Below are 21,819 nucleotides of genomic sequence, written 5' to 3'. Positions count from 1 at the left end.
ACAGGAAGGATTCGGAATCTACGAGATCAAAGATTTACAGAAGATTGGGAGAAGTTTATTCAATATTTGCAAAAACTAAGTGATAACCAGATTACGTTTGTAAGTTTTAAGGAAGCTCTGTGATGTGAAAATCTAATAATAAATATAAACAATGAAATTGAAGCTACCAGAATAAATAACAATAAGTAGGATTGTGTTAAAAGTTATAAAATGAAGGAAGTTCAGGCAAATTGAGGGAAGTCAAAAAATGGAATTAAGAGGTAATTAAGAAGTTTGAATGTACAACTTTGTTTTCTTTTTTTTGTATTTGTAAACCAATAAAAATATAATTCAAAAAAAGAAAAAGAAAGAGATGTGTGCTGGGATGCCACCCCAAATTTCATCACTTTACTCATTTGATTTTCTAGATTAATGGAGTACAAATGCTTCCTTCTCCCCCTAGAAGCAATTAACATAGAGGTAAGCACTTCCATTAGATTGTAACTGATTAGGTGGTGCAACAGGATTTAAAATGTGTGGTATAGACATCATTTTGATGTCAGTCAGTGCTTAGATTTTCCTGGTTCTTTTGGAAACACAGGTGGTCGTTGGAGCACAGAGTGGATTATTCAACTACAGTGGTACCTCAGGCTACATACGCTTCAGGTTACATATGCTTCAGGTTACAGACTCCGCTAACCCAGAAATAGTGCTTCAGGTTAAGAACTTTGCTTCAGGATGAAAACAGAAATCGTGCTCCGGTGGTGCAGCAGCAGGAGGAGGCCTCATTAGCTAAAGTGGTGCTTCAGGTTAAGAACAGTTTCAGGTTAAGTACGGACCTCCGGAACGAATTAAGTACTTAACCTGAGGTACCACTGTACAGCATATTGTGTTGGACTCCCGTCAGTCCAATAGATATTAATTTCTGTTAAGATCAGTTTGCTAAGGAACAGCTTCTTTTACATACTTTTACTTACTCTTAACATACAGAGATATAAACTGGAAGCCACATCAAGTGCTACTAAACCAGATCAGGCAAGTATCAGACGGGAGACCTTGTAGGACCTCAACACATGGCTGCTTACCCCGTTCCTGGGTGGTTACAGCCCCTCATGTTTGGCCGCCATCCATGCTGGCCAGGGCATGTGTGTCCAGCTGACAGTTTGGGGAATTTCCCTAACTCGCTTGGCTGCAGAGCAGGCTTGCCTGCCAAAAAGCTACATTTAAACAGGCCAATCGAGGCCTCCTCGTTAGGCAGTGCCTTGCTGGCTGATTGGGGTTGGCTGCTTGTCTGCTTGGTCAACCAGCAATGCACAAAAACTGACTGTGCCTGACTCCCTCAGATTCATGGGGAGAAGAGCAAACCCTCCCTTCACCCCTTATCATTAAGTGTTTATTACATTCTAGGTCATGGAATCATAGAATTGTAGTGTTGGAAGAGACAAAAAGTCTCATCTAGTCCAACCACCTGCAATGCAGGAATCTCAGCTAAAGCATCCATGACAGACGGCCATCCAGCCTCTGCTTAAAAACCTCCAAGGAAGGAGAGTCCACAATCTCCCAAGGGAGACCGTTCCGCTATTGAACACTGTCATTCTTTATCGTGTATTCTAAAACGTGTTTTCCTTTCTAGGTTGTAGGTTTAACCATCTTTTATTCCCTAGGTTTTCTTTTAATTAACCATGTCTTGATTCCTTGGATTTCCTGGCCTTGCTGTGGTTGCCAATGGTTGCCATATTCGGAGCTGGAAAGGAATTTGTCTGAGGACAAATTGGCCCATCTGGAAGTTTTGCCTTCACCATAGCAAAACGTCACAATTTTTGGCAGTTAAAGCGTTAAGTGGAATTCTAGTCTTCAAATATTGAGGTAAAGTGGTGCATTATCCTGTCCTCAACCAGCAGCGTATTCAGGGTACCCCGTTAGAGGGTCTCAGTGGAGGTCTCTGTCCAGAAGCCAAGTGTGGGGCAGATGGGCCATAGAGCTTCCAGCAGCTGCTTTAGGACAGCCGCCTCAGTGGATCAATGTCTTAGGCAGGCCATAATTCTTTTCACAACCCTGAAAAAGTTTCATCTCTCCAGCAGAAGGCTGGAACAATAATACACCTAATGCCTGAGCCAAAATTCCACCTACATCAGTTAAGTGGTGGCCATTTTCTAATCCAGAACATTTTTTTCTTGAGTTTATTTTATCACACCTTACATGGAGCCACTGCCAAGAGAAGGGTGGCACGGCAACTGGAACTGCAAATGCTGAGCTAAAGCAACCAGCAGTCTGACTCAGTACAAGACAGCTCCCTGTGTTCCTATTCCAAATAATCTAAAATCCCCCTACCTCCAAATGACGATGTCTTTGCCTATGGAGTGGCAACAATGGGACAGAGGAATTTCAGCTCTGCTTGCAAAGCTTTCCTTTTCAGTTTCAGACAAAAGCTTGGAATGGGATATTTCACTTCAACACTGAGCTATCATAATGAAGTAGGACTTTGGCATTTACCCTGCAGTTCACACACACTGTGGCATGATTAGTACCTTTAATACAGACAGCACACCATGTAACAGGTAGGTCTATATAGCATGATAGTCTTGTCGATGTTCCAATCTGCTTGACTCTCACAACTGCTTCCAAGGAATGACTCAAAATACAATGCAATATGATAATAAAAAATATTATTAGCCATGGTAGTAGTACTATCAATGGTTAGAAGCTTTATTACTTTCCGTTCCTGTTCCGCTTTGTGCTTTCCTATGCTTTCTTATGGTTTTCAAATGTTCTCCTTTTTTCCTGTCCTCCCCTGCAGAATGAAAAGGACATGTGTAGCCCCTGCTATGTTATTCTGTTTGTTACTTCAGAAAAGAGGGGGGTGGCTTTTGATTTATGCTCAACGAGGAATTTAACAAGGTTTTTCCAATGCCCACCCTCCTTGACAGAGGCTGAATGGACTTTATTTAAAATTATTCCTGGACTGCTATTGGAGGAATGCAGTGGGGGAATAAAGAATGAACTGCTGCCAAACAAATGTGGTAAAGCAGTTGAATTTGAGAAAAGATCTTGGTTTTAACTGTGTGCCGAGGAAGAGCCCTAGAGCAGAATTTTAATGGCGGAGTTTGGATACGCACTCTGTGAGTTATTTATGGCTGCAGCCTGTACACTAGTCTGTAAACAGTGGAAGGAATGGAATGTGACCTTGTACCCTCCAGATAAACACTGCAAAGAATTGAACAATGGAAGATAGTACCGTATTGGCCCGAATATAAGCTTCACCCACATATAAACCTCACCTTTAAAATTAAAGGTATACTTCATCACATGTGGTGGGATTGTAAGATTATTTTAAAAAATTGGAAAATGATATATAATGAATTGGGGAAAAAATGTTTAAAATAACCTTTGTGGAAAAACCAGAAGCCTTTTTGTTAGGTATTCTAGGACAAGAAATGCCGAAGAAAAATAGGACATTATTCATGTACGCTACTACGGCAGCAAGAATACTAATAGAACAAAATTGGAAGATTGGAGAAATACCATATAAAGAACAATGACAAGAAAAATTGATGAACTATGCAGAACTGGCAAAATTACGGACAAACTGTGTGAAAAGGACATTAGTGACTTTGGAAAAGAATGGGAACCCTTTACAACATACTTGCAGAAAAAACATGGACTCCTTGGCAGGATTTAAATAAACATTTACAATTTTATTTACAGAGAACAAGAAATATAATTAGTGATAACAGAACATTATGTATAAACAGCAGAATGTAAGATTTGGTGTAACAAACCAGAAATGGAAGTTGGGGGAAGTCAACAGGGAGGGGGAAAACTAGGAAATGGATGTTAAATGATGATATTGAATAATTGTTATGAGAAAAGAAAATCAATAAAATTATTTTAAAAAACAATAATAAATAAAATTCAAGGAGGAAAAATTGGGTTACAGGCTGAAAATCACTGCAGTTGGTAGAATTTTAACTCCAAGCCAATAAGCCTTTGCAAGTTCACAAAAGTTATTATACAATCACTAAAATCACAAATCGCTATTCAGTTGCTACAATTCCGCAGGCACTCACAACCATAAATGGCAAATGAACAGTCTCAAGCTCGCAAATTGGCAATAAAACATTTTTTTTTGTTCCGTTTTACCATATATCTGTTTCAGCAGCAATATCATAAAAGTCATTTTTTGTAAGGTCACAAATTTAAGCCACACTTTAACTTTTCACTTTCGGAATTTGGAAAAAAAGTGAGGCTTATATTCAGGCCAGTATGGTAATTAACTCTCCCAACACACTAGGTCTGGAACAACCATATATATGGTGCCTCGGGGTTCCCTCCTCTCCCCAATGCTTTTTAACATGTACATTCAGCAACTGGGAGAGATCATCAGGGAGCTTGGGCTGGGTGTTCATCAGTATGCAGAGGATACCCAGCTCTACCTCTCTTTCAAATCAGAACCAGTGAAGTTGGTGAAGGTCCTGTGTCAGTGCCTGGAGGATGGATGGTAGCTAACGGATTGAGGTTGAATTCTGAGAAGACAGAAGTACTGTTTTGGGGGGACAGGGGTGAGCAGGTGTGGGGGACTCCCTGGTCCTGAATGGGGCAACTGTGCCCCTCAAGGAGCAGGTGCACAGCCTGGGAGTCATTTTGGACTCACAGCTGTCCATGGAGGTGCAGGTCAATTCTGTGCCCAGGGCAGCTGTCTACCAGCTCCATCTGGTATGCAGGCTGAGACCCTACCTGCCTGCGGACTGTCTTGCAAGAGTGGTGCATGCTCTGGTTATCTCCCGCTTGGACTACTGCAACGTGCTGTACGTGGAGCTACCTTTGAAGGAGACCCGGAAACTACAACTAATTCAGAATGTGGCAGCTAGACTGGTGACTGGCAGCGGCCACCAAGGCCACGTAACACTGGTCTTGAAAGTCCTAGACTGAGCATGGTATTAAGCTTAAGACATATGAAGAAGTAGAGAATTTACTGACAGGGTGGCTACAGCAGATGACACCAAACTGGGAGGGGTGGCTAACACCCCAGAGGACAGGATCACACTTCAAAACGACCTTGACAGATTAGAGAACTGGGCCAAAACAAACAAGATGAATTTTAACAGGGAAAAATGTAAAGTATTGCACTTGGGCAAAAAAAAATGAGAGGCACAAATACAAGATGGGTGACACCTGGCTTGAGAGCAGTACATGTGAAAAGGATCTAGGAGTCTTGGTTGACCACAAACTTGACATGAGCCAACAGTGTGACGCGGCAGCTAAAAAAGCCAATGCAATTCTGGGCCTCATCAATAGGAGTATAGCATCTAGATCAAGGGAAGTAATAGTGCCATTGTATTCTGCTCTGGTCAGACCTCACCTGGAGTACTGTGTCCAGTTCTGGGCACCACAGTTCAAGAAGGACACTGACAAACTGGAACGTGTCCAGAGGAGGGCAACCAAAATGGTCAAAGGCCTGGAAACGATGCCTTATGAGGAACGGCTAAGGGAGCTGGGCATGTTTAGCCTGGAGAAGAGGAGGTTAAGGGGTGATATGATAGCCATGTTCAAATATATAAAAGGATGTCACATAGAGGAGGGAGAAAGGTTGTTTTCTGCTGCTCCAGAGAAGCGGAGACGGAGCAATGGATCCAAACTACGAGAAAGAAGATTCCACCTAAACATTAGGAAGAACTTCCTGACAGTAAGAGCTGTTTGACAGTGGAATTTGCTGCCAAGGAGTGTGGTGGAGTCTCCTTCTTTGGAGGTCTTTAAGCAGAGGCTTGACAACCATATGTCAGGAGTGCTCTGATGGTGTTTCCTGCTTGGCAGGGGGTTGGACTTGATGGCCCTTGTGGTCTCTTCCAACTCTATGATTCTATGATTCTATGATCTTGCAGTCACCACAGCAGAGCTCCTGGTTACAGAGGAGGCAATGGTGATCTCCACTCACTTCTACTGGTGCGAATAAGGAGCTTCCTTTTATCCATTTGATGATGTGTTTGCCCAGATACGCTTAAGTGCACTCCATCCCTATCAGAGACAGAGGGTCCCATGGGCAATGGCTTGCAAAATAATAATTGCAAATTGTAATGATCACATTCCAGTGAGCATGAAGCCATCAACATATGTACAGATCAGGGATTAAGATTGTAGTCACCATTTGCAAACCCAGGAAGCTAGGAAGCATTCAAGCAAATAGCTATGCAATTCCATAGAAGGAATCAAAAACAGCTAGCGAGGCCAACTTTGAAACACCTGTGGTTGCAGAATAGGTTTTTCCTATGGTCAGATCTATGCCATACATTGACAGCACTCTTATACTACTTTGTATTCTGGAAACTGTAGTTAAGAGTGCTGGGAATTGTAGCACTGTGAGGTCAACACCCTTAAGAAACTACAGTTCTTGGGGTTCCTTGGGGTAGGAGTTCTTTAAATCTATGTTATTTGTTATTGTTTCATTTATGAATTGCTTCCCATGAGGCATCCCATGGCGATTTACCATTGCTAATTGCTTCATTTTGCAATGTCAAGAGGGTAGACCAAACAATACCAGACTACACTGGTTGGGACATCAGAGAACATTCAATTTCCCAATTTGACATGGGGATTCCTGGAGATAAGGTAGGGGTTTTGTTCTATAATTGAATACCATTGGACGCCGTTTTAAATGAAGATGGTGAGCTGAACCTTTCAAAACTGCTCTGATTGTAATACAATCTGATACGAAACTAATGTTGGGCTAGCGCCAAGGGTCAGAGAAATATGAAACTGAGTAGAGTTGGAAGGAACCACATGGATCATCTGGTGCAACTGCCTGCAGTGCAGGAATCTTTTGCCCAATGTGGAGCTCGCATCCATGACCCTGAGATTAAGATTAAGAATTCCATGTTCTACCAACTGAGCTAGCAGAGTCAATAGGTCTCTCACCATGGGTTATTGCCCCCGTGGCAATATGGCTCCCCACCATACAGGGTTTAAAGAGCCCTTGTTAAATGTTAGCCTTGCTCGCAATTGACTTTGGGAACCAGATCCTGGTTGGGAGTTCCCTGGATCAGCCCAGATCAAGGAGAAAAGTCAGATACTGTTTCTTCGGCAGGGGTGAAAGAGAGAATATGCATAATTCACTCCAGATGAAATACAGATGTCAGCTTTGATAAAGATATCCACTAAGAAGGCTTGTTCAAAGTGGAATGTTTTTTTAAAAAATGATATTTATTGAGAATTTTAAAGTTACAAAGAACAAAAAGAAGGAAAAAATAAGAAAAAGCAAAAGAGAAAAAAGAGAGTAGATAAAAGTAACAATTAAACAATACAAATCAATAAAAACCAAAATCAAAAAGAAAAAAACAAAACACATAATGCAACACAATAAAAAAAAAATATATATATACAACAAATTTAAAAACAAATCCAATATTCCCAAATCTTTAACTTTCATTAACTTATTTCATCGACCTCCTCACACCTCCCTTTTTTGTATTCTAGTTGTTAATTATCTCAGCAAATCCTTTCCATCTTTCACAATATTCTGTCATTAAATTACCTTAATCTATTTTAACCTTATCTTACCATAAAAAACCTTAAAACTTAAAACTTAAATCTTATTTATACCAAATTCTTTTAACCATAACATATTCTTACATAATTCTTTTTAACATTTCTGCTAAAGCCAAATAATTTCATTCCAACATTTTTCTGATACTCATTAATTTTGCGATACTTTTCTAAATAAATTTTTAAAACTTTCTTCCAATCTTCATCCATCGTCTCTTCTTCCTGGTCTCGGGTTTTGTCAGTCCTTTCTATCCCATCCATCTAGTCCATCAACCTGGTGACCTTATATCCGAGGCTCTTAAGTCTTTTCCATGTCCCTTCCACAGGTCTTCTTCATGTTTATACCTGTACTTTAGTAGTGGAATGTTTTGAGTAGGTGCTAAAAATAAATAAATAACTAGAGAAGGCATCTGTCTGATATATAATGGGAGGAAGTACCATTATCTTCCGTGAAGACTTTGTGAAGATATCTATGCATTTAGAAACCTCTGAAGATATTGTCACCAAATCTGGCATATTAATTCGTGAAATAGAGGAGCTGTTTTTTGTCTTCATCACATCACAAAATTCAGATAAGTGTAACATTCCAAGGATAGTTCTGTTAAGGTTCACAGCTTGTCTTAGAATGTGCAGATTAGTAAAGTACACATTAAAATCCCAACCAAACTGAGTTTTTTGTCCATCCCTAGCCTCTGAAAGACATTATAGGGAAAAATGCAACTAATAAGGGATGTGATCCACTCTGCCTATCAACTCCTATCTGTATTTCCATGGGTACCATCAGAAACTCATTACTGACTAATATCCATGCACAGTTTGGTCTGTACATTTATGACAGGCACAGCCAGATGATACATTTTAAAACACTATTATAGAAGAGAGAATCCTGAGGACCATAGTTTATTAAGGGAATGGGAAATCAAAGCTCTATGAGGTTAGCACTCATGACAAACTATAGCTCCCAGGATGCTTCGAGAAACGCTATGGCTGTTAATGCTTTAAATGTATAGTGTGGATCTGACCCATACTCTGTTTCATTCAAAAATTTTATTTTACTACTGCACTCATTTTCTTGTTGAGCTTGCAGAAGCAATACCCCTTAACGTGGAAATAGGAGCCTGTATTTGAAGCCGTGGTAGAGCAGCTTTCTTTTTACATGGACTTGTGTACAAATGCAGCCAGAATCTACCTCTGCAGTGCTTTCCTGCTCCACAGTTAGTTGCAGTCCTTGTGTACTTGTGAAGCACTGAAAAAAATGTATATTGGCACCATCAACCATGCAATCACACCAAAGTGGACTTTTGTGTTGTATCATTATCCTCAATGCATCTACAGCACAGGGAAGTGGAGGGAGAGAGAGGCAAGTGAATTATACTGTAGCTTTTGAAAGTTGTAGCAATTCTTGATAGACTTGTGTACTTGTGAAGCACTGAAAAAAATGTATATTGGCACCATCAACCATGCAATCACACCAAAGTGGACTTTTGTGTTGTATCATTATCCTCAATGCATCTACAGCACAGGGAAGTGGAGGGAGAGAGAGGCAAGTGAATTATACTGTAGCTTTTGAAAGTTGTAGCAATTCTTGATAGACTCCTTGGTTTCACGGCAGAAATCATATCTCCAAACTCTGGAAATGGTGGAATTGTTCTATTGTGTATTTAATGACAGTTGGATTTTATCTTTTTGTTTGTTTGTTTGTTTGTTTGTTTGTTTGTTTGTTTTTTGTTATGAACCATCTGAAAGCCAGTATGGCAAGTATTAGGGCATACACCATCTTCATCCTATTGCTCCTAGCTGGATAGGTGTGTAGTGGTTGTGAACTTGCCTTTCATTTAAAATTAAAAAAACAAGAACCTTGAAAACTGTGCACTTCCTCATTTATCATCTCTACAGGTGCTGATAAGTGCCCCATGCATTTGAGTTCTTTGCTCTCCTACTTTCAAGGCTTGCCAGGTTCTGCGAATTGGGGGGGGGGGGTCTGAAATGCTTTCTAAAGAAACTGTGTCTGTCAGCTGTCACCCCTCTGGTGTTTCCTCTTCCTCATCTTCATCCTCCTCTCCCATTATTTCCCAACTTGTCCCCTCCTCTGCCTCTGAGCTGTGACCTCGCTTAAACCCCTGTTGCGTGACCAGGCGGCGACAGCCCCAGCCCCCAAGGGATCATAAAGAAGGAATAAAGACTCTGACAATGTTATATGGAATTAAAATTAGGCCACAACTTTATTAAACTTCTGAATGTAGGAAGACCTTGGCTTAGGCCTTGGGTGTGTATCCCTCCTAGCCCCCCAGCCGGGGGGAACTGGGGCTCATCAGGGTAAATGATGAGGGTAAAAATCCTTTTCTTCAAGATGGCGGCGCAAGCACTTGCAGCGGCTCGGCACTCCGAAGACCGGTATTCAGTGATTTGTGTTTTATTTTTATTTGTGAACTTATTGCTGCTAGGGACTGTGAATACTCAGGCACAAGTAATTTATAGTCGTCAAGAGCTCTTAAGTATCGGCAGAGGAGAAGGTTGCAGCCAGGAGGTCTCAACCTATAACATTCCAGCTGAGCTTATCAGAGAGCCTCCATATCTTGCACATTCTTGGGATACTCCCCTTGCTCTCCTTGCCAGAAAGAAAAGAAAACGGAGGGGGCGCAAGCAGAAGAGGGGTTGCAGGGCTGGTCTACGAGTGAGGCTAGGTAAAAATCCCCACAAGCCTGCATTGCCAAGTCTCCTTGTATCAAATGTGAGATCCTTACCCAACAAGGTAGAGGAGTTGGAACTTATTACCTCTCGGCAGAAAAGTATCCGGGACTGCTGTGTTATGGTCCTTCTAGAGACGTGGCTGGATCCCTCCTTTCCACAGGGACTTCTGCAGCTAGAAGGACGCTCAGTAATTAGAGCGGATAGAACCGCCGAATCCGGGAAGAGCAGAGGAGGAGGAATTTGCGTTTATATAAATAACAACTGGAGCTCGGACATCAAACAAATGGACACGCATTGCTCTCCTGACTTGGAGTACCTAGTGGTGAAGTGCCGCCCTTTTTATTTGCCACGTGAGTTTAATGTTGTTATAATAACAGCGGTGTATATACCTCCCGATGCAAACACTACTACAGCTATGGGCCACCTGCTAACTGCTATTAGCAGACAGCAGCGGGCCCACCCGGATGGAGCATTTGTGGTTGCTGGTGATTTTAACCGAGCCGATTTAAGGACTGTGCTCCCTAAGTTCCACCAGTATGTTGATTGTCCCACTAGGGGGGGAAATACCCTGGACCGAGTATATAGTAACATCATGCATGGATACAAGACCAAGCCCTTGCCCAATTTGGGGCAGTCAGACCACATATCTTTACTTATGATACCATCATATAGACCTCTCGTACGCAGAATTAGACCATCAACTAGAGAGATACGAGTGTGGCCAGTAGGTGCATCTGAGCAACTTCAAGATTGCTTTCGGAGCACCGAGTGGTCGCTTTTTGTGGAGAATAATGTGGACACATACGCTTCAACAGTACTGTTCTACGTTAAAAGCTGCATTGATGTTGTCACTACCACCAAACAAATACGGGTGTTCCCTAACAACAAGCCCTGGCTAAACAGGGATGTGTATCTTCTGTTAAAGGCAAGAAATGCTGCTTTTCACTCTGGTGATGCGCAACAGTATAGAGAAGCCAGAGCCAAATTGAAAAAGGGCGTTAGGAACGCCAAAGCTATGTACTGCCGGAGGATCGAAAAACATTTTGAGAGCTCCGACCCTCGTCGAGTATGGCAAGGCCTGCGACAAATTACAGGGCAAAATATTAAAAACGAACTGGCTAGCAGCAGTGCGCACCTGGCTGATCAACTGAATCAATTTTTTAGTCGCTTTGAGGTGGGAACTGGAACTACCGTCACTACAGCATTGGCTACCAGCACATCATCAGAAACTACTACTGATAGACAACCATTTTTATTACAGACCTGTGACGTACAACGTGCCTTTCGGAGCATTAACATTAGGAAGGCAGCTGGACCGGATGGAATCATGGGACGGGCTATTAGGGACTGCGCTGCAGAATTAGCTGGTGTGTTTACGGACATTTTTAACCTATCCCTGTTGCAGGGTTCTGTCCCTACCTGCCTGAAGACATCGATTATAGTGCCAGTCCCCAAGCAGTCAGTGGTGGTATCTCTCAATGACTATAGACCAATAGCCCTAACATCTGTCGTTATGAAATGTTTTGAGAGATTGGTGCTAGATCATATTAAGGCTGGTCTTCCATCCACTCTAGACCCGTTCCAGTTTGCATACAGAAGAAATAGATCTACTGATGATGCTATTTCCATCGCTGTCCATACTGTACTGAGTCATCTAGAACGACAGGGAACCTACGCAAGGCTGTTGTTTGTGGACTACAGTTCTGCCTTCAATACAATTCTGCCAGACAGGTTATTTCTTAAAATGACCAATTTGGGTATACATCAGAAGATCTGTCTGTGGGTAAGGAATTTCCTGACTGATAGGCCGCAGACAGTGAGAATGGGCCCTTACTATTCTTCTACTCTAGTATTAAGCACAGGAGCCCCTCAGGGATGTGTGCTAAGTCCCTTTCTCTATTCCCTGTACACATTTGATTGCACCCCACTGTATAAGTCCAACACAATCATCAAATTTGCGGATGATACAACAGTGGTGGGGCTCATTAGTGAGAACGATGAGACTGCTTATAGGAAAGAAGTACAGGGGTTAATTCAATGGTGTAAAGAAAACAATCTTATGCTTAACACCAAAAAAACCAAAGAACTCATAATTGACTTTAGGAGAAAGAAAAGTGTATTTTTACCATTGCACATAAATGGCGAGGAGGTGGAGAGGGTTGGTAGTTTTAAATATCTGGGCATTTACATCTCTGAGGACCTCTCATGGACTGCAAATATTAATATGGTTGTGAGGAAGGTGCAGGGGAGGTTGTATTTCCTGAGAATGCTCAGGGGACTGAATCTATCTCAGCACCTACTTCTGTCCTATTATCACAGTACCATCGAGAGTGTCTTAACCTATAGTATATTATCGTGGTATGGGAGCAGCTCTGAAACGGATAAAAAAGCTTTACAGAGAATAATTAAAATTGCCCAGAATGTTATTGGGCTCCAACTACCAACCCTGGATGAGATCTTCACGTCTCGCACTTTGAAGAAGTCACACAATATCCTGAGAGATCCCACCCATCCTGCTCACAACTTCTTTGAACTGTTGCCTTCGGGCAGAAGATATAGGACAATGAAAACACGAACCACACGCCTTCTGAATAGTTTCTATCCAAGAGCTCTGATTGCACTAAATAATGATCTCAGGGCCAGTTGCAAGAAATAGCAAGCAGGGAGTAGGAAGGAATGAGACAGGTTTTTAGGTTATGTTATGCCTTTAATAGGTTATGTTACATTCTGGAGTATGATATGTTTTTATAGATTATGTCTGAATAGGATGAGAGTCTTGGAGATACGTGCAAATGTGTATGTGAACCCGGTCTTTGGGTGGGTGTTTGATTTTCGTTGTTGTGTATACTGTGTATATACGGACAATGACAATAAATTTATCTTATCTTATCTTATCTTAAATGGGATATGGGGGTGCTCTGCAAGACGTAAATGTAGCAGGCAGCCAAGCCCATATCCCCGCACGCAGGGTAGTTCACTGATGGCCTTTCAATGTATGGCCAGTGACACCCATATATATCACCCCCTTAAGAGGGCAACCCTGGAATCATCGTCGCAGGGGGGTGAGTCACCACTTCACACACACAATAGGGAAGAAAAGACTAAAGGATTCCACCCAAGGCCATAACCACCAAAGTTGTAACGAATTGCTATGGGGAAGACAAAACCTGCCAGTGCAGGAAAATTTTCTTCCCAGTCCTTCAAAAGCAACCAGTCAAAGACCGTAGCGGCGCCCGCTAAACAGGAAGAAAAAGTTAACCTGCAAACAAAGGGAGGGTGAATCTCCAGAGCCGACTGCCTGACTATTGTCGGCTCCACCCCCTATTTATAAATGGTGCTGGCCCCACCTCCCAGCAAGAAACTTGATTACTGAGGCTGGGCGTGAACCTCCAAAAATTAACACTGAGAGGCAAGCCAGCCCCTGTTTGCCAGTAAGCTCCGTGGGAATTGTAGCACCACGTGCGATCCCACAAAGGGCACCCACAAGTAAAGTGTGAGTGCTCGTTGTGATTCTGAACTGCCTTCCTCCTCTCCAGAAGGGTCAGGCTGCGGAAGCGGTCTCCATCATTCCTCCTCTGCCTGATAAACATAAGGAGAGGATATGGAAAAGAAGTAACCATAAGGAGAAGATTGTACACATGTGTCAATTTGCAGCCATTCTTCAGGTTGCTTCAAGCCACTACCTAGAGCTTATCATTGCAGAAGTCTCCATCATCAAAGCAGAGATGTTGTATCAGGCCTGCTGCAGAATTCAACGTGACACTGCAAACGCCAGGTCCCTTTGACCTGCAGCCTAGAATTCTCTGTAGATCCTTCCCATCTATGGTAGTACTGGGTAGAATGAGTATAGAGAGGGGGAACAGAAGAATATATTTATATTTTTGCCGCTTAATGTTTATTTACATAGATACTGCTTTGAGGGGTTTTTCTTACAGGAAAAGAGTGCATAAATTCTCTTAAATAATCCCCAAGGACGTGACCTACGGGGAGCTGGCCTCAGGGACCAGGCCCGTTGGTAGACTAACTCTATGTCACAAAGGAGTCTGCAGATGTGACACAAAGGCTGGCAACATTAACCCCGCATTGTGGGAATCCTTTGCAGATGACCACAGTGCCTGGAGACTGACAGTCAGGTGATGGATCTGTAGCAGTGGCAAGAGAAAAGAAACACCATAGTACATTTGCAGCACCACAACCAGACACCTTCATCTACCCCAACTGCAACAAAACAGGTCTCCTCTATAATCTTCCAAATGTTTGACTTCACCCACCAAAGTGCATGCCTCCATAGTCTCCTGAAACAAATGGATACCAAACAATATCACCCATTGGCAAATGCCAGAGGGCAGCTTACACATAGGCAGCTTTCACACTTCCATTTGCCCTGCTGCTTTTGCCCAGGTAAAACTCCAGTTTAGCATCGGATCAGAACAAACAGCAATCAGGCTTTCTGCAGATTACTGTTTGTTTGGATTTAGTGTTAAAGAGCAGGTTTTCTTTCAAGTTACTGCCCACTGGTCTCTCTATGCAGTTAATGGGGACAGAATGCTTCTGTACACATGCCAGTAAAGGGATAAAAGAAGCAGGTTGTCCTGTCCTGTCTTGTCGGGAGGGAATGGAAATCATTGTTCCTCCTTTGAAGAACCTAGAGTTTTACTGTGGCGCACAGAACCCTCCTGATTCCAATATGTCCCCCAGGGTTCCGCTCCTGCTCCTTGTTATCTGTGCTTTTCTCTTCCTTCCACACGAAGGTAAGTTCCTTCTCCCAGGGCTGAAAGAAGGATGTTCACTGAAGATATCATAGACAAAAGCAGTTTAAAAAGAGAAAGGGGACATAGTAACTCCAAGAGACAGTGTGAGGCTCAATTCACACCATCATTTCAATACACAGGAAAGCATGAGGAAACTTCAGCCATGGTTCTGAAAGCGTGGTCTTACTTAGGGGGCACGAAGAGGCAAGGGGACAACAGGGGGGCACTGGAGCTGCAAATGACTTTAGACTTTGAAAAGCTGGCATTAAGTTCATCCATTTTGTTGAATTACCGTATTTTTTGCTCTATAAGACTCACTTTTTCCCTCCTAAAAAGTAAGGGGGAATGTGTGTGCGTCTTATGGAGCGAATGCAGGCTGCGCAGCTATCCCAGAAGCCAGAACAGCAAGAGGGATTGCTGCTTTCACTGTGCAGCAATCCCTCTTGCTGTTCTGGCTTCTGAGATTCAGAATATGTTTTTTCTTGTTTTCCTCCTCCAAAAACTAGGTGTGTCTTGTGGTCTGCTGCGTCTTATAGAGTGAAAAATACAGTTAAACTAAATAGTTTTTCTCGGATTTTGGAAAAAAAAAAGTGGAATTAATGGTTAGTGTCATAAATTGTATTGTACAATTTTGGTTGTAGGAGTGCAAATATCCAGAGATGTAGTGATCAGGTGGGATTGCTATGAGGAATTATAACAAATATAGAGTAAGCCCTCTGTGTCAGCAATGAAAGCATTGGGTTGACTGGGTTTAAACTATTTTGATATGATTCTTGATCAATCTACACCTCTGCATCTCTGGCCATTTCTTCTACTGCCCATTTCTCTTGTCACTTACACAGCCCAGTTGCTTTGACAGGCAGGCATCCTGGGTCATCAAAGGCAGTGGGCAAGTTTCTTTGTTGTAGGATGTTAATCTTAGGGCCAGGAAACAGATCTAACATGAAAGTGATCGTTGTCCTCCTGGCCATCCTCCTTATCATGTGTATTGATTGTTTATTACCTCCGGAGTCGCCAGATGCTCTTCTTTGTAGTTCTGTTCTTTGTTTACCCCAGAAATATTTGTGCTTAATTAGTTTTAGTAGTTTTACTTGTCCCCACGTGGGTTTGTGGAAATGCTCAGAAGAAATCTGATTGGTTCTTACGAACACTCTGTAAAAAGCTCTTTTGTGAATAAAAACTACCTGGGCCAGGGGGCTGCAGACACGGACAAGCACAGAGAGACACGATTATATGCACCCTTCCCAGAGTCTTGCTGGTTCAAGCCTCTGTGTATATTCTTATTAATCAGAGTTCAGTCCTTCCTTTACTTTGCAAACGCAACACTTGGTGGGTTGTGCTGTTCTGACTGATGCTTTTTAAAGTGTAGGAGACATTGCTGATGAGTTTACAGAACCGAGGGTGGGGGTGGTCCAAAAGAAGTTTGTGAACCAGTGCCATAGTGCATGCACTGATGGATTTATGTGCATCAGGTGAAAAGTCTGCCTGTAGTAATGCATGCAGTGGTAATGCTTGCACCAGCAGTAGCACATAAGGGAAGCATGCTGCAGGTGGTGGCAGCACTGCAGCTGCTGGGGAGGAGATGGTTTGGGGCAAGGAGGCATGGAGGTCAAGGAGCTGGTGGTGACCCCTGAGGGTGGTCATGCGCTTCCAGGCTGCAACAGTAACTGAGCACTCACTGCAACCTTGACCCACCATGTCCCAGTCCCATTGAGTGCCACACGCATGATCCAAAGTCCTTTAACCTGTGTTGTAAAAGTTGCATTACTTTTAGCATCAGAGAGGGAGACCATTCCACTGTTGAATAGCTCTTACCATCAGACGTTTCCCCCCTGATGTTTAGTCAGAGTCTCCTTTCTTATAACTTGAAGACATTGGTTTGAATCCTACCCTCCAGAGCAGGAGAAAACAGTTTGTTTCCCCATTTCCATGTGACATCTCTTAAGGCATTTGAAGATGGCCATCACATCTCGTCTCAGCCTGCTCTTTTCCAGGCTAAATATAACAAGCTCCTTCAAATGTTCCTCGTAAGACTTGGGTTCCAGACCCATTCAGTGATAGTCTAATCTTAAAGGGCACCAAACAGTTGATATTTTTCATCCATTCAGCCAGCATTATCCCTAATTTAAGGATTCTGCAGTGCATGGTCGTGTGGAGAATTGCAATGACTTCAAATAATAGATCATTGCACACCTAGATATGTACGGATGCAGCCAAAATCTACCTCTGAAGTGCCTTTCTGCTCCACAGTTGCAGGCCTTGTGCATTTGTGAAGCACTGGGGAAAACGCGTACAGCAGAACCTCAACTTATGTTACCCTCGGATAACATAAACTTTGGGTTGCAAAAGCAGCAAACCCAGAAGTATATTTCCGGGTTTGCCGCGTGCGCATACGCACAATCACTATATCATGCCGTGCACATGTGCAGAACAGTCACCTCCAGTTGCGGAAACCTTAAGATCCAACCGGAGCTCCGGAATGGATCCCTTCCGCAACCAGAGGTACCACTGTATTGACCCCATCGTACATGCAATCACATTAATGTGGCCTTTTGTGTATATCAGTATCCTCATAGGCATCTATGTCACAGGGAAGCGGGGAGATAGAGAGGAAAATGAACTATAGGTTGTGAAAGTTGTGGCAGTGTTTGATAGACAACTCAGTTTCACTCCAGAAACTACATCTCCAAAATCTGGAAATAACATGAATGTTTGGGATGTTTTGGTGAAATTATTTTATTGTGTATTTTAATTACATTTGGATCTCATCATTGATCTGATGATTATAAAGCACTTAAAAGCCACTATGGCATGGACGCAGGATAGATAGATGATGCAGTATATCGATCCATCAATCAATTGATCGATCATCATCATCATCTTGCTCCTAGTTGTACTTGTGTGTAGCAGTTGCCTTTATTTTTTTATTAAAAAAACACACCTTGAAAACTCTGCATGAAATAAACACAAGGAGAGGATATGGAAAAAGGTGACCATAAGCAGCAGATCCGATACATGCTTCAATTTGCAGTCATTCTTCAGGTTGCTTTCAGCTCCCATCTACAGATCCTCATTGCAGTAGTCTCTATCATCACAGCAGATATGTTCTAAATTTACTCATTGAGTTCGGTGGGTTCGGTACAATATGCAGATGTCCTATTCTGGCAGCCTAGACTTTTCATCAGAAGTGCCCCATCATCTATTATGGTGGCAGGCAGAATAAACGTAGAGAGAGAAAACAAGAAGACATTTATATTTTTGCCACCTGGACACAGAGGCTACTACATCTCGCTCACAACATCTACAGGCTACAACAAATGAAGTCCTCTCCAGGGTCTTCATTCCCCCCACTTGGGAGTGTGGTGAAACTACCAGTCATGCCTATCACAGGATCCAGGTTGTGCCACAGTTGTGAACCAGCTGATATAGAAATATTGTAAAAATAATGAATGTTAGAAAAATGTTGGAATGAAGTTATATGGCTTTAGCAGAAATGTTATAAGGAATCAAATATAAATAGATTAATAGAGTATTAAAGGGAAAAATAAGGTTAGAATATGTTAAGATAATTATAGGAAGAAAACAGAGGAATATGGAAAGGAATTGCTGAAACAATTAATAGAAGTGGAATACAAAAAGGGAGGTGTGAGGAGGTCGTGGAAATAAGGGAATGAAAGATAAGATATTGAAATTGTTTTGTGTTTTAAATGGTTTGTGTCTTGTTTTGTTAGTTTTATGTTTTTTTGTTGTTGTTTTGTTTTGTTGTGTTTAAACGGTTGGAAAATTAATAAATATTATTTTTTAAAAAAATAGACTTGCTTCAAATGGGGCCATGCAAAGTCGACATTTCAATGCATCTGCATCAAAAGGGAGAAACTCAAGGTTATCAGAATACCAGTCTTGAAACTCAGGTGATAATAAATGGGTAATCAATGTATAAGAACACAAGAAGAGCCTGTTAGTTCAGGCCAATGGCCCAGCTGGTCTAACACCCTGTTCTCACAGAGGCCCAACAGACCCCTTTGGGAAGTTCACAAGTAGCATGTGAGCTCAATAGCACTTCAGCCACAGGTGAATCCCCTGCTATTAGGAGACATATTGCCTCTGAGTCCCTCTCAGACTCCAAAATACCAACCTTGAACCTCAAGTGTAATCTATGTAGAAGAAGATCAGGAGAGTGGCCCATTGAGTTCAGCATCCTCTTCTCACAGTGCCTGACCAGATGCCCACAAGTAGGACCTGAGCTCCACAGCACTTTCTTCACTTGTGATTGCCAACAACTGGTAATCAAAGGTTTATTGCTTCCATCTGGAAAACCATCTCCTAGCACTGGGGAAGGGAACTTACCTCCAGGAGGAAGGAAGAGGCTAACACAGATACCAAGGAGCATTATTTGAACCATGAGGGTCATCTTGCCACAGCAGAGCTCTTGGTTACAGAAGAGGCAGTGGTGATCTCCACTCACTTCTACTGGTGCGAATAAGGAGCTTCCTTTTATCCATTTGATGATGTGTTTGCCCAGATACACTTAAGTACACTCCCTCCTTATCAAAGACAGAGGGTCCCATGGGCAATGGCTTCCAAAATAATAACTGCACATTGTAATGATCACATTCTAGTGAGCATGAAGCCATCAACATATGTACAGATCAGGGATTAAGATTGTAGTCACCATTTGCAAACCCAGGAAGCTAGGAAGCATTCAAGCAAATACCTTCAGTAGCCTATGCAATTCCATAGAAGGAATCAAAAGCAGCTAGCGAGGCCAACTTTGAAACACCTGTGGTTGCAGAATGGGTTTTTCCTATGGTCAGATCTATGCCATACATTGACAGCACTCTGTGTGTTGGAGAATCCTGGAAACTGTAGTTAGTTAAGAGTGCTGGGAATTGTAGCACTGTGAGGTCAACACCCTTAAGAAACTACAGTTCTTGGGGTTCCTTGCAGAAGCCATGGCTGTTTAAGTGATGTAGGCAGTGCTTTTTTCCTTAAAAAAAAATGTTTAGGGGTACTCTCATTTTCCTACTTATATTGCAATTTGTTGGTGGTGGTGGTGGTGGTTAGTTGTTTAGTCGTGTCTGACTCTTCGTGACTCCATGGACCAGAGCATGCCAGGCACTCATGTCTTCATATATTGAAATACTGCCCCTCAATGAGGCCAAACTTAGATTCAGAACATGTTTAGGGGTATGAGTACCCCAGCATACCCCCAGGATAAAAGCACTGGATGTAGGAGTTCTTAAAATGTTAGTTTTTTTGTTTTTTGTTTATTTCCCAAGCACCAATTGGTACTGTTTGCTGGTGTGTGTGTGTGTGTGTGTGTGTGTGTGAATAAACAGCAACAACACATACATAAACTAAATCCAAATCAACATATCCATTTAGTAGGCTTGTTGACAGGGCTGGCCCAAGACATTTTGACAACTGAGGCATTCCCCCTAAAGATTGACATGCGCTGGAGATCCGGTCTCCTCAGTCACCTCACCTTGCCTTGTCCCAGTGCCTTGGGTAGTCAGCCTGGGCCCTGACCAAAGGCCTGGTGGAACAACTCTGTCTTGCAGGCCTTGCGGAAAGATGTCAGGTCCCACAGGGCCCTAGTCTCCTGCGACAGAGCGTTCCAGCAGATTGGAGCCGCAGCCGAGAAAGCCCTGGCTCTAGTTGAGGCCAGCCTAACCTCTCTGAGGCCTGGGACCTTCAGGATGTTTTTATTTGCAGACCGTAGGTTCCTCTGTGGGGCATACCAGGAGAGGCAGTCCCGTAGGTACGAGGGTCCTAGGCCGTATAGGGCTTTAAAGGTTAAAACCAGCACCTTAAACCTGATCCTGTACTCCACCGGGAGCCAGTGCAGCTGGTATAGTACCGGATGAATGTGATCTCGCAGCAAAGACCCCATAAGGAGTCTCGCCGCGGCATTCTGCACCTGCTGGAGTTTCTGGGTCAGTCTCAAGGGCAGCCCCACGTAGAGCGAGTTACAATAATCCAGTCTAGAGGTGACCGTCGCGTGGATCACAGTGGCTAGGTCAGGGCGAGAGAGATAAGGGGCCAACTGCTTAGCTTGGCGGAGATGAAAAAATGCCGCCTTTGTTATAGCTGTAATCTGCGCCTCCATAGAGAGGGAGGTATCGAAGATTACACCCAAACTCTTAACGGACGGTGCTGGCACTAATTGCACCCCCGCAAGAGATGGGAGTTGCCCCCCCCCCAATCCCATATCGTCCCGTCCCAGCCACAGGACCTCTGTCTTCGAAGGATTTCACTTCAACCGGCTTCCACGTAACCATCCAGCCACAGCTTCCAAACATCTGGTCAGTGTGTCTGGAGCCGAGTCAGGATGGCCATCCATCAACAGATAGAGTTGGGTGTCATCAGCATACTGATGGCAGCCCAGCCCAAAACTCCGGACAAGCTGGGCGAGGGGGCGCATAAAGATGTTAAAAAGCATCGGGGAGAGTATCGCACCCTGGGGCACTCCACACACCAAGGAGTGGCGGGATGACAATTCCCCCCCAAGCGCCACCCTCTGTCCCCGACCGGAGAGAAACGAGCACAGCCATTGAAGGACTGTGCCCTGGATCCCCACGTCGGCAAGGCGGTGGTCCAGAAGTTCGTGATCGACCATGTCGAAAGCTGCTGACAGATCTAGAAGAATCAGCAGCCCCAACCTGCCTTGATCCAGCTGTCTACGAAGATCATCTGTTAGGGCAACCAGAGCCGTCTCGGTCCCATGACCAGCGCGGAAGCCGGACTGGAATGGATCCAGAGCCGATGTTTCATCCAGAAAACCACCAAGCTGTTCAGCAACCGCTCTCTCAATCACCTTACCCAGGAACGGAAGATTCGAAACCGGGCAGTAATTGGATAG

The 21,819-nt window shown here is 43.2% G+C and overlaps 2 protein-coding genes across 2 annotated transcripts in view; one reads left to right on the top strand and one right to left on the bottom strand.

Annotated features, from left to right (window-relative positions):
* Window positions 1-21,819, bottom strand: part of LOC308472913 (uncharacterized protein) — a 445,281-nt gene that overhangs the window by 406,529 nt on the left and 16,933 nt on the right. The gene's annotated exons all lie outside the window — the stretch shown is intronic.
* The window catches only part of LOC308472939 (uncharacterized protein), a 55,392-nt gene continuing 48,450 nt past the window's right edge, over window positions 14,878-21,819 (top strand). Inside the window, exon 1 of the mRNA XM_080998235.1 lies at window positions 14,878-14,957. Within this exon, the coding sequence (XP_080854361.1) occupies window positions 14,894-14,957 (64 nt within the window). The 5' untranslated portion in view covers window positions 14,878-14,893. The remainder of the gene's footprint in view (window positions 14,958-21,819) is intronic.

This window comes from Podarcis pityusensis (genome assembly GCF_964106645.2).
Source record: "Podarcis pityusensis genome assembly, chromosome: 3".
Lineage (NCBI taxonomy): Eukaryota > Metazoa > Chordata > Lepidosauria > Squamata > Lacertidae > Podarcis > Podarcis pityusensis.
This window is presented reverse-complemented; position numbering and strand designations above follow the sequence as displayed.